The sequence below is a fragment of the Phyllostomus discolor genome, chromosome 2 (assembly GCF_004126475.2).
Source record: "Phyllostomus discolor isolate MPI-MPIP mPhyDis1 chromosome 2, mPhyDis1.pri.v3, whole genome shotgun sequence".
NCBI lineage: Eukaryota > Metazoa > Chordata > Mammalia > Chiroptera > Phyllostomidae > Phyllostomus > Phyllostomus discolor.
This window is the reverse complement of record NC_040904.2, coordinates 85,988,032-86,006,063: the sequence shown is the minus strand read 5'-3', so window position 1 is coordinate 86,006,063 and position 18,032 is coordinate 85,988,032. Positions and strand designations below refer to the sequence as shown.

The window sequence follows — 18,032 nt, the reverse complement described above, 5'->3', positions numbered from 1 at the left end:
AGTAGAGTGCGCTATAAAAACTACCCGCAAACAATGTGTTAACATAGGATATGCAATCTAGTGTTACTTTATAAAGCACTTTGTATGTACAGGAGATTTCACACACATAAATTCATCTATCCTCAGAAATCACAAATGTATACTCCATTTGACAGACTGCCTGCTACTACTTAGAAAGAGACTAACTTATTTCAAATATTCTTATAGACAAAAATTCAACACCCCTTTTTTTTCTTTCTTTACTTTTACAACAGTTTCTATTTATTGTATAAGAAATATTGGGACAGAAAATAAAAATTAGAAGGAGTTTTATCAACAATTTTGAATAACTAAGATCTGAAAAATATAAATATAAATATAAAATTTGTATGAATGTATTATCTAAGAATAAATGGGAAGAGTATATTTGAGCAAGTGATAGAAAGAAAATATGCTGGTAGATTAAAAAGTTGTTAATATCAGTTATGAAATTAGTTTTCTAAATTATTTTCTAAAAGTAAGATCTTTATAGAGAATTTCTAGAATTTTTCCTTTAGTCAACCAGCAGAGAAAGGCATTCTAATTTGAAAATTATCTTTATTTTTAAGATCCCTTTTTTGATCCAGCAAGTGGCCAAGTTCCTTTGCCTCCCGTGAGGAGGTTGCCAGGGGAAAGCGTCAAGTCCAATAGAACATCACAGGAGTACGACCAGCTTCCTTCATCTGCAGGTGAGTTGGCTAGTATTAGTAATAGTAATACCTTCCATTTATATATAAAGTGCTTTTTGGAGTACCTTTTTATTCATTATGTAATTTAATGAGCACTGCCAGCCTAAGAAAGGATTTTTATCACCTTTGCAACTTGCTTATAAAGCTTGTATTATAAGAGGAATGCCTATAAAATTACCTCATGGGAAAGAAAAATTCTATCCTTAATATTATCTTTGATCAGTCAGTAAAGCATGTTCTCTAATGCAAAATCTATTCATTCTCTGTCCTTTTTTTTTTTTTTTTTTTTTTTTCCCTACCAGATACTGGAAAAGAGAGAAGTCTCTATAGACATTGTAATGTCTCATTCTCTTATTTCTCCATTAAAGGAAGAAATCACTTTAGAATTAATATTAGCACCAAATTATTAGTTTTATAGCTTATTTAGGGCCACCATGCACTGATTCATTGCCAGCCAGTAACTAGAAGGATATACCCTTAGTATATACCATTTTAGTAAATACAAGCCATACTTGTAACCCATATTTTGAGCAATAGGACAATATTTTTGTCTCATAATTACAAACATCAGAAATTTTTCCTATTAGATTTTTATCCTTTTTCAAGGTTTTTGTTCTACAATTCAAACCTCAGTTCACAGAAGATTTGTAATTAGTGATAGCCATATATTTTCTAAGTTTTGAATCAAATTAAGTAATAGCTGATTTGAGAATTATCAACACAGTAATTCTTATATATTTTATAACATGCTTGGGAGATGTTGAAATCCTGTAGCTTTGTAAGTTTTAACACTTTGTATAAAACTCAGGAGAACAGAAAATTTTATTAACCTTTGCAAATTTTGGTCAGTGCTCTTACCAATTCTGATCTTTCCAAGATTTCAGATACAGCCATGGGTAATCATCAAAACACTGTAGTTTCAGTCAAAAGAGTGGACATCCAGATTGATGAAAAAGTGTGAGGGTCAAAAAGAGGGCAAGACAATGCCTGACAGCCTCTGGGTAAAAGAAGGAAGCAAATCCCTTAAGAAAATAATGTTAAAATATAACTTTGAGGAGAGCACCATTACTGATTTAAAATAACACATTCAGTACCTCCAACTCTGGATTAAAAGAAATATATACGCAAGTTATGGGAAGAGTTGGGACCAAAATGCTCTATTTTCATAGCTTCTTTACAGTTTGTTCTATAGTATGTGGGTGTTATCGAGCCCAGAGGAATATTGTTCACATGTATGATTTCAACTCATGGGAACTCTGATTAGCATTGCTCTAGAAATTGTATGGATAAACCTTGAGTCACAAACCTTGTGGAAATATCCCCAAATAGGCATTTACCAGAAGCCTGAACCGGCTTGTACCTGAGTGATAAAATAGTCCTGATTATTATTCAGAGAGCTTCACCTAGCTGTAACATCAAATATTTCAATACACTCCCTGAAGTCTCTTTACAAACACAGAAGGTCAAACCACAGAAAATAAGACACTTTTTCCAACAAGATATTTGCTCACATGCAGCCCAGAGGGCTACCATGCTGTCACTTGTTAATTGTACTCCAGCAGAGGGCTTGGGCTTGCCTTCTGGATTAGGTGTTTCCATCAGGAATTTGAGACTGGATGCTCTGTTTCTTTAGGACTTCAATAACTTTTATTTTTCAGTAATGTGCTTTTATTAAGGCTCTTTAGAATGACTGTTCAGGATTCTGATATAGTTGCTGTGTGTTATAATTTAATTTCCTCTTGTCTTTGTGGTGATCTAAATGACCGATAGTGACTTACTGTAAGATTTCTATGCAAAGTCTGTTTCTAAAGAATTGTAAAGTAAAATTTTATGTAAAACCATGTTCCTTATCCAGTTATTTAAAATGGATGTATGTGTATATATGCATATCTACACATACAAAGAACCTTCCAAATATTTACGACAATTATAGAAATTGTGGGGGGGGGGGATTAAAATATTTTTTAAAGATTTTATTTATTTTTAGAGAGAGGGGAAGGGAAGGAGAGGGAGAGAAACATCAAAGTGTGATTGCCTCTTGCACGCCCCCCACTGGGGACCTGGCCCACAACCCAGGCATGTGCCCTGACTGGGAATTGAACTGGTGATCCCTTGGTTTGAAGGTGGACAGTCAATCTCCTGAGCCACACCAGGGCTAAAGTATTTCAAATGTAACAATTGATACTTAGTGGTAGTTAATCAAAAATCAGTGGATTTAACGAGCCAGCATATGGGGCAAACTTTTTTTTGCTTATAATCTGCTTATTTCTTTACATGGTTATATTATTCATATGGTGTTCATGCCTATTATTAGCTATGTTTGAGTGTTTACACATTTTACAGTTTGCTTTTCTTTGTTATACTTAGCTATAGTTTGAATATCATTCTTTAAAAACTCAGGGAATCCAACTTACAGTAGAACAACAAAGTCATAATGATGATGTGCTTGTGCTGACAGTGCAGCATTAGCTCTTAAGATTTTTCATATTGTTAGTATTTAGAAGGTAGTTCAAGGCAACACTTGAAAATAATGCAGTAATTTCAGCACATAACTTTTATGAAGTATATTTGTAACTGCTAAAAGACCTTATTGCCAAATACACAGACAAAATTAAGGAGGTTTCATTATGAAGGCAATTAACTCCAATACTGCTTTTCCTTACTAGCTTAAAGGAAAAGTAATGAGTATTGAATAAATTTTATATTAAGACCAAATATTCTGTACTTATCTCCATTAAGATCTCATTTGGAATGGTTGGAATTGTGTTGTGATGTTTTAAGATAAATTATGTATGTAAGAGTTTTGTGTGTTTCAACAGGAAAATTGCAGTGTTATAGTTTCCATAGTTGGTCTACCTGATTTTTTTTTCTTACCACAGAATCTGAAGTCTTTCTTCCCATAAATCTTATAGGAATGCTCTTTAATAACCATTAAAATATTGTATGTTATAGCCATAACCTTAACCATCATAATTATCTACCACAGTATATGTGAAGATTTTTTATTTATTTGTAATTTAGTGAAAACTATGTATTAAATCATCTCCATCTAAAATAAGTGTATGTTTAGTGGCAGCAATTCAATTTCATAATTTATGTAGCTATGTATCATTTCATATCATATTATTAGGTTAAGTAGTTTATATTAATATAATTTTAAAATATAAGTAAATGTAAATTTACCATATAATATAGCTTAAGACTTAATTTTATTCCTCACAGCCCATCTTTTTTTTTTTAAGATTTCATTTTTTTAGAGAGGGAAGGGAGGGAGATAGAGAGAAACATCAATGTGCAGTTGCGGGGGGTTATAGCCTGCAACCCAGGCATGTACCCTGGCTGGGAATCAAACCTGCAATACTTCGGTTCACAGCCCACGCTCAATCCACTGAACTACGCCAGCCGGGGCTCACAGCCAATCTTAAATAAGTACTTTAATGCCAATTTATGGAAGAAAGTACAATACAACAAAGTTTAGTGATTTAACCAAAGTCTTCACAGCTGGTATCAATGTGGTAGGGTTTGAATCAGTTCTTTTATCAGTAACCTATGCACTCATGTATTTATGTTTGTTTTTAGCAAAGTTAATGTAGTCATCGCACCAGAAGCAAAGCCAAAATTAAATTTAAAAAATTGCACATGCAGATAAACTTAATGAGAACCTCAACAAGGTGACAGAACAATAAAGAACCAGTCATAATGAAGAGTGCAATAACTGAAATGAAGATTAAATGAGGTAGGGGATGAAAGCCATGTAGAAGACAAGCTAGTGAAAAACACCCAGTCAGAACAGCAAAGAGAAAAAAGAGGCCTGACTGGTATGGCTCAGTAGGTTGGGCAGTGTCTCACACACTGAAAGGTCCACAGTTTGATTCCTGGTCAGGACACATGCCTGGGTTTTGAGGACCAGGCCCCTTGTTAAGGAGTTCAGAGGCAATTGATAGATGTTTCTCTTGCACATCAACATTTCTCTGCCTTTCTTGCTACCTTCCCTCTCTTTAAAAATAAACAAAATCTTTTTTTTAAAGTAAGACTTTTAAAAAGTAAGCCATTTAAGGGATTTCTGGGACAAGCTTAAGCATACCAACATTCATACTATAGGGGTACCACAAGGAGGGAAGGAGAGACAGAGAGTGAGTGTGCACACAGGCAAAGGATTGAAAATCTGTTTGAAGACATAATGCCCCCCAAATTTCCCTAACCTAGTGAAAGTAATAGACATGCAAATTCAAGAAGTGCAGAGAATCCCTCAAAGAGGTCCACAACAAGATACATCATAATTAAATTGCCAAAAATTAAAGACAAAAAAATCTTTTTTTAAGTATCCAAATGCTTATACTTTTTATTTTTAGGATATTAGAACATAACTTTTATATTTTTTATTGTTGTTCAATTACAGTTGTCCCCATTTCTCCCCCATTACTCTCCCTGCATACCACCTTGAACACTCCCAACTTCATCGGATCCCAGAAGCTAAGCAGGGTCGGGCCTGGTTAGTACTTGGATAGAAGACAAAGAATCTTAAAAGTAGCAAGAGAAAAGCAGTTATGTACAAGGAACTCCCAAAAGACTAAAAGCTGATTTGTCAACAGCAATTTCTCAGGCCAGAAGAAAGTGGCATGAAATATTCAAAATATGAAAGAGCAAAGGCCGACAACAAAGATTACTCTACCCAGCAAGGCTGTAACTTAGAATAGATGGGGACATTCTTTCCCAGACAAGAAAATGCTGAAGGAATTTATCATCACTAAGCTATTATTATAAGAAATGTTAATGTGAATTATTTAAGTAGAAAATTACATATAAAACATAGCAAAGAAAAAATTCCCTGAAAAATCTCCACCTAGTAATTTCTAACCTGGAAAAACAGTAGGTCTACCAACTATACAGCTAGTTTAAATGTTAAATGACAAAAGTAGAAATATTATGTGCAAACAAATTAAGGGATACGCACAAATATATGCATAAAAGAAGTAAAAAATAGTGACAAAACATAAGTATGTATGGATGAATAAAAATGATAGTGATTTTAGAATGTATTCAAACTTAAGCAACCGTCAACTTCAAATGTATTGCTATAAACACAGCTTGTTATAAATGAAGCACATAGTAACCATAAACCAAAAATCTATGAGATAAACAAGAAATAAAAAGAACCAAACACAACACTATAGAAATTAGTCAGCAATGTAAAAGACTGAAAAGCAAATAAGAAATGAACAGAGAACACTACAAAAACAGAAAACAAAAAACTAGCACTAACTCCTTAACTATTAATAATTATTTTAAGTGTAAATGAACTAAACGCTTCAATCAAAAGACAAAGGGTGAGTGAATGGATATAAGACCTGTATGTTATGCTGCCTGCAAGGGACCCACTTCAGATCAAAAGACACACTGACTGGAAGTAAGGGGATGGAACGAGATATTTTATGCAACTGGGAATAAAAACTTGGGGTAGCAATACATCTATCAGACAAACTTTAAAACAAAGGCTATAACAAGAGACAGGAAGGGCATTCCTTAATGATATAGGGAACAATTCAACAAGAAGGTATAACTTTTGTGAATATCTATACATATAATATGGTTGCAACTAATAAAGTAAATATAAAGAACATAAATGTATCCCTGGCTGGCATGGCTCAGTGGATTGAGTGCCAGCCTGCAAATCAAAGGGTTGCTGGTTCGATTCCCAGTCAGGGCACATGCCTGGGTTGCAGGCCTGGTCCCCATTTGGGGACATGTGAGATGCAACCACACATTAATGTTTCTCTCCCTCTCTTTCTCTCTCCCTTCCCCTCTCTCTAAAAATAAATAAATAAAATATAAAAAAATACTCTATGATATCTGTTTTAAGAAAAGAACATAAACCTAGAGATTAGCAGTACTATAGCAATAGTAGGGAACTTAAACATCATCCTGACATCAGTGGATTATCCAGACAGAAATGGTGGGCTTAAATGAGACATCATACCAAAGGACCTAAAGGATATTTTTAGGACACTTCATCCAAAAACATAAGAAGATACATTCTTTTCAATGCACATAAAACACTGTTCAGGATAGACCCATGTTAGGCCACAAAACAAGTTCCAATAAATTGCAAAAGACTAAAGTCCAATGAAGCATCTTCTATTGTAGTGGTACAAAACTAGGAATCAATTGAAGACTGGAGAAACACACAAGCATGTGGAGGATAAATAATATGCTACTAAACAATGAATGGGTTAACAATGAGATTGAGCAAGAAATCAAGAGACTCCTGGAGACAAATGAAAATGAAAACTCAATGGCCCAAAATGTATGGAACACAGCTTCACAGCAGTTCTAAGGGGGAACTAATAGCAGTACAGGCCTACTTCAAGAAACATGAAAAAATCTCAAACCATTTAACCTTGCACCTAAAGAAAGGAGGAAAAGAAGAACAAGACCCAAAGTGAGTAGAAGGAAGAAAATAATAAATATCAGAGCAGAAATAAACTAAATGGTCTTTTAAAAAACATACAAATATCCATAAAACCAAGAGCTGGTTCTTTGAAACCATAAGCCATATCCATAAACCATTAATCAGACTCATCAAGAAAAAAAAAAGAGAACCCAAATAGATAAAGTTAGAAATTAAAGGGGTAATAGCAGACACCACAGAAATACAAAGGATTATAAGAAAATAATACAGAAAATTATATTCAGTAAAATTGGACACCTGGAAAAAATAGATAAATTCCAGAAACAAAATCTTCTAACGCCAAATTAAGGAAAACAGAAAATCCAAACAGACTGGTACTACTAACAAAATCAAAGCAGTAATCAAAAAAACTCCCAGCAAACACCGTGGACCAGCTGGCTTCACTGATGAATTTTATCAGGTTTTCAAAACATGGGCAGAGGACTTGAATAGACAGTTCTCCAAGGAGGACATACAGATAGGCAACAGACAAATGAAATGCTCACCATTACTAATCATTGGGGAAATGTCCATTATGACTGCAATGAAATATCATCTCATGCCTGTCAGAATGGCTATCACCAATAAATCAACAACCAAGTGTTGGTGAGGGTGTGGGAAAAAAGGGAACCCTTGTGCACTTTTTTTTTTTTTTGTCAGGATTGTAAATTGGTCCATTCTCTATAGAAAATCCTAAGGAGCTTCCTCAAAAAATTTAAAATGGAACCAACACATGACCCAGTATTTCTACTTCTGGGTATTTGTCTGAAGAAATCCAAATGCTAGTTCAAAAAGACTTGCACCCCTATGATCATTGCAGGATTATTTACAGTAGTCAAGATATGAAGGAGCCCATTGATAAAAGAATAGATAAGATGTGGATGTATACACAATGGGATATTACTCAACCATAAAAATGAATGAAATCTTGGCCATTTGCAATAACATGGGTGGACCTAGTGTTATTATGCTAGGTGAAATGTCATACAGAGAAAGACAAATGCCATATGATTTCATTTAATATGTGGAACCTAAAAACCAAAATAAAGGAACAAATGAAAGAGAAACAAATTCCCGGATACAGAGAACAAACGTATGGTTTGCATATGAGGGGGCAGGGATACAGGCAAAGGGATTCAGAAGTGCAACTTGCCACAGAGATGTAAAGTACAGCTTAGGAAACAGACTATGGTGTTGGCTGGGTACTAGACATACCAGGGCGATCAGTTCATAAGTTATACAAATGTCTAGCCACTATGTTTTACACCTGAAACTAATACAATATTGTTTGTCAGCTGTGATTGAAAAATAAAAAATAATTGCGCGTGCATACAACAACTGTTAAAGAGAGTTTAGAGATGCCCAATGTGAAAATCCAATAAAGATAGTAGGGAAGGAATAGCATCAATGACAAAGAGATGGAAGAGGGTATTAGAATTGTAAAATTGTATTAGGGATTCTGATCATTTTTCACCTGACCTTACGAAGCTAAGCATTGTGTGCTTTCTATGCTTCGTGTATCTGCAAAACCAATGTTTCCCCATCTTAGATCCCTGAGCAGCTCAGACCTGTAAATAGCAAAGGAAATCTGAAGCTTTTTTCCTGCACTTCTCTGTCCAATTTTCCCAACACCATTTAATGAATAAACTGTCTTTAGTCCATTGTATGTGCTTGCTTCCTCTGTCAAACAAATTGGCTGTAAAGGTGTAGGTTTATTCCTGGGCTCTCTATTCTGTTGTCTATGTGTCTGTTTTTATGCCAGTACCAGGCTGTTTTGATTACTATGGCCTTGTAGCATATTTTGCTATCAGGCAGCATGATTCTTCCAACTTTGTTATTTTTTTCTCAAAATTGCTGTTGCTAAGGTTCCATATAAATTTTTGAAATATTTGTTCTAGTTCTGTGAAGTACATCATTGGAATCTTAATATGAATTGTGTTGAATCTACAGATTGCTTTGGATAATATGGACACTTTTTATGCAAGAAAACTGACATTACATGGGTTTTCTGTCTAAAAATATATAACTTTGGTGTTGTAGTTATTGTTAAGTAAGACTTAATATAACAGAAAGTAAGAAAATGTAGTCATTAACATTGACGGTTACTTATTAGACACATCTTTCCAAATACGGACTAAAAAAACCTCACCAAAGTTTAGATAATGAAGGAAAACATAAGGGCCTCTCATGGTAAAATAGTTTGTAGCCACTGAGGTAGAAGTACCATCCTCTCCTTTGGATGCAGACACACAGCGGTGTCTCCACCTTTTTTTTTTAAATAACCTAAAGGCCTTTTTAGGCCTTTTTTCCCTATTCAATCCTGCCCCCCCCCCCACAACACTGGAAGTTTATTACCACAGATTTGTGACATATTTCTGTGCACTGTGGCTCTTTGGAGGGCCACAAACCCTTACAGGATCTAAGATCATTCTTTGTCCCTCGAGAATCAATTTTTGGCCTGTTGGGGTTGATAGTGTCGCATTTAAAATGCACTATGTACAGCAGTCACTCAAGGGATTATTCTAATCGTGCTGTTGTCAGGCTAATTCCCATGCCATCAAGCCATCCCTGACTCCTTTTTATGTCTCTTTGCTCTTTAATAGGCTCAGAAAATGGAAATTAAATCAAGATTTCCCCCTAAGTCAGTGCTTCTCAAATCTTTCTCCACACCTAAATGGTTAACTCTGAACAACATGGCAACTAAGGCTGTAACTAAAAGTGGATGATCACATGTAGGAAATTGCTTCAGAGTCTCATTTATCTCAAAAATATGTGCAAATTGTGCATTTTATTCCTTCATATATCTGTATTCAGTTCAGTGTTAAAAAATACTAACAATCTCTCATCCTTGAGTAAAATTGGTGCCCTAGGAAAATGTACTATTTATATCCACACATCCTTGCACTCACTTCGCTATCGTTGCCATTACTCACAGGAGTTGAAAAATACCTTGAGCATGGGCAACAGCACTAGAATAAACACATACCGTTCCAATACCTGTTTTTAAGGGTTACGTTTATTCAGGAACAAAAGTTCCCATAGAGTTGGTAAAAATCCATAGGCATGTACTCCCAAACTACAATAGAATACCTTGGGAACTGTGAGATAATTTTATCATGTTTCATTGCTTTCCTCTATTTTTTTTTTTAATTACTTATTTATTTTTAGAGAGGGAAGGGAGAGAGATAGATAGAGAGAAACATCAATATGCGGTTGCTGGGGGTCATGGCCTGCAACCCAGGTATGTACCCTGACTGGGAATCGGACCTGCGACACTGCTTCCCTCTATTACCCACACATATAAAGTGAATAGGGATTTGGAGTCTCCCATTATTAGACATTGTGGGGGAATAAACAAGTGGGGACAGTGAAGGCTGTTTATAAGCTTTGGGAAGATATGTGTCAAAAGAGGGATTAGTTTTAAGAGATTTGCTCTAATGACCAGCATGGAAAAGGCCTACCTCTTTTTTATTTTTTACAACAGCTTACACTTTTCAGGTTGTAACAGATCTTGTTAAGATCTTGCCTAAAAGCTTTCTGTAAAATTATGCACTCAACAAATTCTGTTTTTGTTCTGTCCACACCTCACTGACATTCCTCTTAAAATACAGTAATTGCTGCTTTCAGTATAGCATTGATTGTTATAAATGTGAACTCATTGTCCTATCTTTTTAATGGTCTCCTCAGCACATACACTGAACATTACATTAATTCACATACTACCTGACTGAGAAGGGATAAATAACAAATCTAAAAATGGAGACTCGAGGATGGATTTGGAGAGTGAGAATTATAAAATTGCTTAAATCAAAGTCCCTCAAAAGCATCTGACCAAAACAGTCAAACAAAAAATTAAGATAATCAAAATTAAATAAATGTTCAGTGATAAGTAGAAATTTATATACAGCAGGTCGCAAAATGTTGCAACATAGATTCCATTTCACTTCTGTATGTAGGCCCTAATACTCGACACAGTTCAACCTCTGAGCACTTGTAGGGTTCTGAAAAGACCTCAGCACTGTTTAGGGGACATACATTTTTAGTTAAGGCAATGAGGACTAGGATTAAATGAGTTCTGGATTTAAAAGGGAAATCCATCTATTTAAAAAAAAGTTTGCTTTAGGAAGGTTTTATTTTTATTAAAATGCCTTTAAAATCTATCCTGATTCCCTTCAGAGGTTGTTTGAGTTATTTTCTCTATTTGATATTGTAAATATATTTTGTGTACCAAGAAAATGCCAATTCCAGAATGAGAGATACTTTCACTACTCTAACTAGAAATTTGATTTAATCGTCATGAGTATTTTTCCCTGCTAATTTAGGTTTTCTAGATTCTGTTTACCATTTATTTTTAAACAAATAGCTTTCTCTTAAATAAAATTAGTCATCCAAATTCCACTATATTCAGCCAGTATTCTTTATAGAAGCTTCACAGAGCCGATGGGTTCTTGGCATTTCTAATAGGTGCCATCTTCTTTAGGGCCATCCATCAAGATCAGAGACATTGTACACAGGTTTGCTAAATGCAAAGTTCTAAATCTTAATACCTCAGCCCCAGCCACCCTGTCTCTGGCCCATCCATGTTCGCAGTGCACACACAGCCTGCTCTTCTGCACACTGAGGGTCGACATTCAGGTGCCCTTCTCTGTAGTTTGGATGGAAACAAAACAACAATATTAGAAAAAAACTTTAGAAAATTGCCAGCAGAAAAGAAGGAATTTAAAGTTGATTTTTCTAGGACTTTTCTCAGTTATTCAGTGCAGACAAGATTTCAGTGTATAAATTCTGTGGTCATTGATTAAAGGAAGGCTTGCTAGAATTTCTAATAGTTTTTTGGAAATGATTAGAAGCAAAATATAATTTATTGTTCATCTCTGCATGACATAATGGAAAAACTTAATAGAAAAATAAATGGAACCTCAAAACAGTAAAAAATGCAATTTAGCAGACCATAATAATTTGAGATGTTTAGTTACAACAAGAAACAATATGGCCTTAGCAAGAAACAAAATTAATGTGTTTTTATATTTATAAGTTTTATCTACTAATTTTTTTCAAACTATTATCCTCTAAGAAAGAGGAAATTAAAAATAAGACTATAATCCAATTTGGTGTGGAACCAGATATTTTCATCCCGGATGCTTTTATTTTGTGGATGTTATAGATAGTACCAGAATTGTGACTAGGATGATTTTTTCACAAGTTATCTTCTCATAGAAAAATATCATACTTAGAAAAATATGAAGGTATCATACTTAGAAAAATACGAAATAAAGTATTAGGTAGTTTTTATGATTTAGATTTTATACTATTGAAAATATCCATTTGCAGAACCCCCCAAAGCCATGGGGGAATTGGCCAGACAGCAGAGAGCAGGAGGGCCAGGATGGGGACCACAGGCCAGGGGCGTGTGGTTCTAGGCTCACCTTCCTCACTTACTTACCTATGTCCTTGGATTTATCGTTTGGCATTTGTATGTGGTCTATGAAGAAAATTAAATAAAGGTTGATGTCTATGTAGTGTTAATCCATAATGTATTTCATGGCATAAATTTGACAATTTTTATTTTAATCTTTTTAAAAATCTAGGCTTCTGAATTAAAGTACCAAACACAGATATATGGAAGTCCATGGAAAAAGTGCCCTCTTAAGTTGTTAGCCAATGCCCTATGATATCTGTATGGGGTAGTGGTGTGTAATTAATGTCCTTTTCTCTTAATAAAGTTACTCGCCACTCATGGACACCAGTGTCACTTGGTTTAACTTTGAGAGACTGATCTGGAACTCAGATACCTTTGCTGATGTTTCAGGGGGCTTAGCTTTTTCTCAAGCAAAACTTTCTGTGTTAGAAACTGCATAAAGTATTTGAGCAAAGTATTTCTGTTCAACCTATTGACAAACAGTAGACAAAGCCTCTACATTTCTTACTTCCCTCCCTGGGATCAGTAAGGCATCACTTTAGAGTATTATTAAGTTGAAAAATCAGGCAGAGACCATACAAAGCATGTTTCTCAGAGCGGTTCTGCTGGGACGTGGGTAGGATGGAGGACCTGGTGGGAGTGTTCTGTGAGGAGTGTCTGTGAGTTTGTAGCCGAGTCTCATCTACTAGAAACTTGCCAAGAAACTTCCTCCACCACAGTGAAGACAGATAAGCTGTATTGCCAAAGTGAAAACTGTCTTTTTCAGACAGTGTTTTTTTTCTTCTGTATCTCTTATTTCATAAGTCTTGAAAAATAAGATGTGGAAATTGGAAATAAATGAGTGTTGATTCCTCAGTTAAATTTTCAGCACATTCTACCTCAGTTTTCTAATGTTCAGAATGGGGACAATATAACCTCCCCTACAACGGTGTATAAAAATGAAAAAAAAAAAAACCAAAAACATTTATTTATACAGGTAATGAAAGATAGGTTTTCATATAAAACGAGGTGGTCATACTAATGTTATTATGTCTCTTATCTCATCATTTAAATGGTATTTCTCTTTAAAATCTGCACAGATGGTTCACAAGCACCAGCCAGACCTCCTAAACCACGACCCCGCAGGACTGCACCAGAAATTCACCACAGAAAACCCCATGGGCCTGAAGCAGCATTAGAAAATGTCGATGCGAAAATTGCAAAACTAATGGGAGAGGGGTATGCATTTGAAGAGGTGAAGAGAGCCTTAGAGATAGCCCAGAATAATGTCGAAGTGGCCCGTAGCATTCTCCGAGAATTTGCCTTCCCCCCTCCAGTCTCCCCACGTCTGAATCTATAGCAGCCGGGACTGTCGACACCCAAATGGAAAGCAAGCGGTGCATATTCCAGGAGTGTGGAAAGCAGAAGGGTGCGGTGTAATTTAAGAAGGAAGGTGTCTTGTCCTCGAGTGGCGTTTTGAGAGAGGCTGCAAAGGGCTGCTTCTCAGAAGACGGCTGTGTGCTCAGGACATCGACGGCTGCGGCTTCCTTGTTTTTGCTAGCCATACTTTTAAATCAGGGTTGAACTGACAAAAATAATTTAAAGACGTTTACTTCCCTTGAACTTCAAATCTGTGAAATGCTTTTCCTCGTTTACAAGTTGGCGAAGTTGCAGTTTGTTTTTAGTTTTGTTTTGTTGATACTTGTACTGTGTTCTTGACGGACCCTTTGAGAGTGGTCAGGTCTGCTGTAACACTTCCCGCCACTCCCTTGCCGTCCACGTGTGGCACAGCTCAGTCTCATACTCCCGTTGGTCTCTCCCGTCACGCCTCCACCCCCACCGATCTCATCTCTCCCATTTACAAGATGCTTTAAAGGTTCTGATTTTCAACGTATCAAATTAATGCAAAAAAAAAGTGTGTGGCCTTCACTACTGAGTCTTTTTTTGGAAATCATCGCTGTTGAGAGATGGGGAAAATCTGAATGTATAAAACATTTTATTTTTCTCAGTGAGCTGCCTTTTCTAAGGTGTTTTCATATCATACAGAGGAGCTTCCCTTTGTAGTGTAAGTTCTGGGATCTGTAATCTTCCACACTCTCATCTTTGTCACCCTGGGGGTGTCACAACTGTAAACACCTAAACGTTCAGAAAGCAACCGCTGCAGATGCAGGGAACTGCACTTGCACATGATGATGCTGCGTGGAAGTTCCATAATGGGGCCCCTAGTACGTGTGTGAACGAGGGGGCTGTCTCCCTGAAACATAATAATTTTCAGATAAAATTGTGTGGTCGTACCTCTCCCAAGTAGAACAGAGTTTGTTTCCTATTTGAGTGATTACACTCTGGTACCTACCAGATTTAGGAACCAGGTCATTTTGCAGTGGAAACATTAAACCTTTGATGCACTGTTAAGTGCTAATGCTACTGTGGCAATGTTTGTTTTTGTTTTTTTCAAAATCCTTAGTAATTTTCTCTCTTCAATCAAATTACAGTTCATATTTAATTTGTAGATTCATTCATTGCTTCACATAGCTCCATCCAGTCAGGTGAAAGAAATTTTATAATGTTGCCTTATTTGGAAAATGGAGGTTAGTTCTTCAGAAACCGTGTTAATACTTTTAATAACTACAAATATTCATTGTGCACCTATGATGTGCTTGGCACTGTTTTTAAAGCACCAGCTTACAGGCTGATTTTAGTATAATGATTTGTTTTATCTGTGCGTTTGATCATAAAAGTCTCTTGGATGGAAAAAGCCTGGAAGGTTTCCACCAAGGCTTCAGAATTTTCAGGCAATCTGCTTTTTTTTCTTTCCTAATGAGTAGTGGAGAAATAAGACAACACCAGGTCTGTGCAAACCAGCAGAACCCACGGAAGGTGTTCTAAGTGCCACCTGCAGGACTGCAGGACTGGGCATGTCTCTCCCACTCCTTAACTTCACACACCGTGTGACGTAGGAAGGCACATGTGATGGTGAACCTCTCTTCAGGACTTGAAAGGATGTGACCAGTCATCTGCAGATCCCATGGACTCGTGTAGTCCCGAGTCGACCTTGGGGGAGAACTAACACATTCCTTTGCAAAGTAACACCTGCCCTTATCTGACTGTTTCGCTGTCATGATATGAGGTACTTGAGGAGTCACAGGCCTGGATAGTTTGTGCTCATGTTTTAATTTCTTCAGGTAATGCTGAGTTGATTAATGTCCCTGGAAGGGAATTTTTAACTTGCCTTAGCTGTTCTTCCTGTGAGTTAGGTATATGACTACAGGTTTTTTTACACTTTTTAAAATTATATTGGCCAGTTCTCCATTGCTTTGTGAACTCCATGGTATGTCATTGTGGTTTCTCAGTTGTTTGATCAGTTTCTGATGTCACATTGGGATAGCACTGTATATTTTGGCTTGTTTATGACTTGCTGATTGTAGGTCTAAAATCTGAAGGTTGCAACTTCATTGTGATGACATTGTTATGACAGACTTAATAGATTAGGGAAGGATATGCAATACACATGTCAGAACATAGTACATTCTTATTCAAACAATTGTGGAATAATCAGAAAATTTCAAGTGCGAATTAGAAAAAAAAGTGACTGATGGTAATAATACTAAATTTAGACCTGAAAAAAATTTTCAATCTATTTTGCAAAGAAAACTTACTAGCCTCCACCAAAATCTCTGCATCTTGTATGCAATAGCAACCATTGGTTTTATCATTAAAAAGAATGGATGAAAACTTATACAGTATGGAATGGAAAAGGGGAAAATACATCAAACACTGTCATAAAAAACCCACTGCTACTTATTACCTGTGGCTTATCAAACTCCAAGAAAAATGTTTGAGAAAATAATTAAATGCAAATATTTGTATTAAAATAACTGCCCATTAATGGTAATGATCCCAACTTGGTTTCACTGATCCAAAAAAGTTAGACATTCCTCCCATTTCTCAAGACCTGATAGTATGTTTTTTTAGCCTCTGTGCTATTTTTTAGCCCTAATAATTAACACAACATTAGCTCTCCTTTCCCCCATCCCCCAATGTGTCCTGGGAGTAAAATAATTTATCCTCAATGATAGTGAAGTAAAGCATTCTCCATAAACTCATTTCTTCTCAGTGTCTGTAATATACTGGCCAATTTTTTTGGAATTGAATCAGAGCAGTGCTTATGGTGAACTTGAACTTCCTTCCACAAAGATGACCTTTAAGCCCTTCTGTAACCATTTCTCCTTGCTCACATTGCAAATAGTCTTAATAGACCCCAACTGCAACTTCAAAGGGCCCATCTGTAAACATTTCACACAAGAACACTTGCAAAGATTTCTTTATAATGTGAATTTTTCCTTTTTTTAATCCCAGAAGTATTTCCTACAGTTTGGACATTGTTTCCTCTCGGATTTTCAACTTGAAGCTTTAATTTGCACTGAATTATCTAACCTGGTTAAAATTTTAATTTTTTCTCTTAAGCTGACAGATTTGGAAGCAAATTACAGTATGTTTTCAACAATACAGGTACTGCCTGTTAACCTGGAATTTTAGTGCTTCTAGGAAAAGTTTCCAGAAAAAGACATAAATAGAGTGAATGGTTTTCTTCCCAATTACTATTTTATTTTTTAAATGCCTTTAAAAAATTTGTCTAATGTGACAAAATAGTTATGTGTTCAATTAATTTATATTTTATCCTTTTTTCAATTCTGGTTATTATGTAAACTCAAGTACTTTATCTGTTCTTTTAAGGTATTTTATAAAATGAATGTTAACTAAATACAGAGTTGGTATTTTCTTTTCAAATGAACACAAACATTTCTTTCAGAGCATTTTATGTCATATTTTTTTTTCTTCATGTTAAGCAAAAGACATTTAAAAGCTAACTGGACAAAGTAATGCAGAGTAACTATCCCATATCATTTTAAGATATTTGCATAGATAAACCACTCCATGTCTTAGAACTGAAAGTCAAAGTTATATTAAGCTTCTGAGTAAAAAAATAACATATCTAGGAAAGGCTGAAGGATGCCATACCATATAATTGATCATTCCTGATGAACAGTAACACCTGTCCTCTAAATTCTTGACTTTTCTCGTCATGTGTTACAGGCCAGTATATAGTGGGGAGAGAACAATGGAGGTAAAACCAATATGAATAACTTTTTAAGCAAGAACCATAGCAGAATGTTGTGAAAGTAATTGGCTGTACCTGCAAAATTTCATGCATAGTAAGTAGTATATAATTATGCCCCCAAAGAATGTACAACTAAATAGGAGGTACACATTAGCAAGTAATTCCAATGTAATAAATGCTGTATATAATTTATCACATGATAATGGAATTCCGAGATTACCCTAAGTGTTTAAGAAACTTCATTGGGCCCTTACTGTCTGCAAGGAACTTAGTATTAAAGCATTTAATCCTTTACATCACAGTCATGCCTCTTCTAAGCAAAGTAATATATGATACATTCCTGCTGGAAAGTTTGACAAG

General features: G+C 35.6%; 1 protein-coding gene across 6 annotated transcripts in view; it reads left to right on the top strand.

Annotated features, from left to right (window-relative positions):
• Positions 1-16,267, top strand: part of CBLB (Cbl proto-oncogene B) — a 212,646-nt gene extending 196,379 nt beyond the window's left edge. For all 6 annotated transcript variants that reach the window (XM_028503384.2, XM_036018039.1, XM_036018038.1 and 3 more), the window contains 2 exons: positions 588-707; positions 13,654-16,267. In XM_028503384.2, coding sequence (XP_028359185.1) covers positions 588-707; positions 13,654-13,913 — 380 coding nt within the window. In that variant the 3' untranslated portion in view covers positions 13,914-16,267. The remainder of the gene's footprint in view (positions 1-587; positions 708-13,653) is intronic.
• The last annotated feature ends 1,765 nt before the right edge of the window (positions 16,268-18,032 follow it).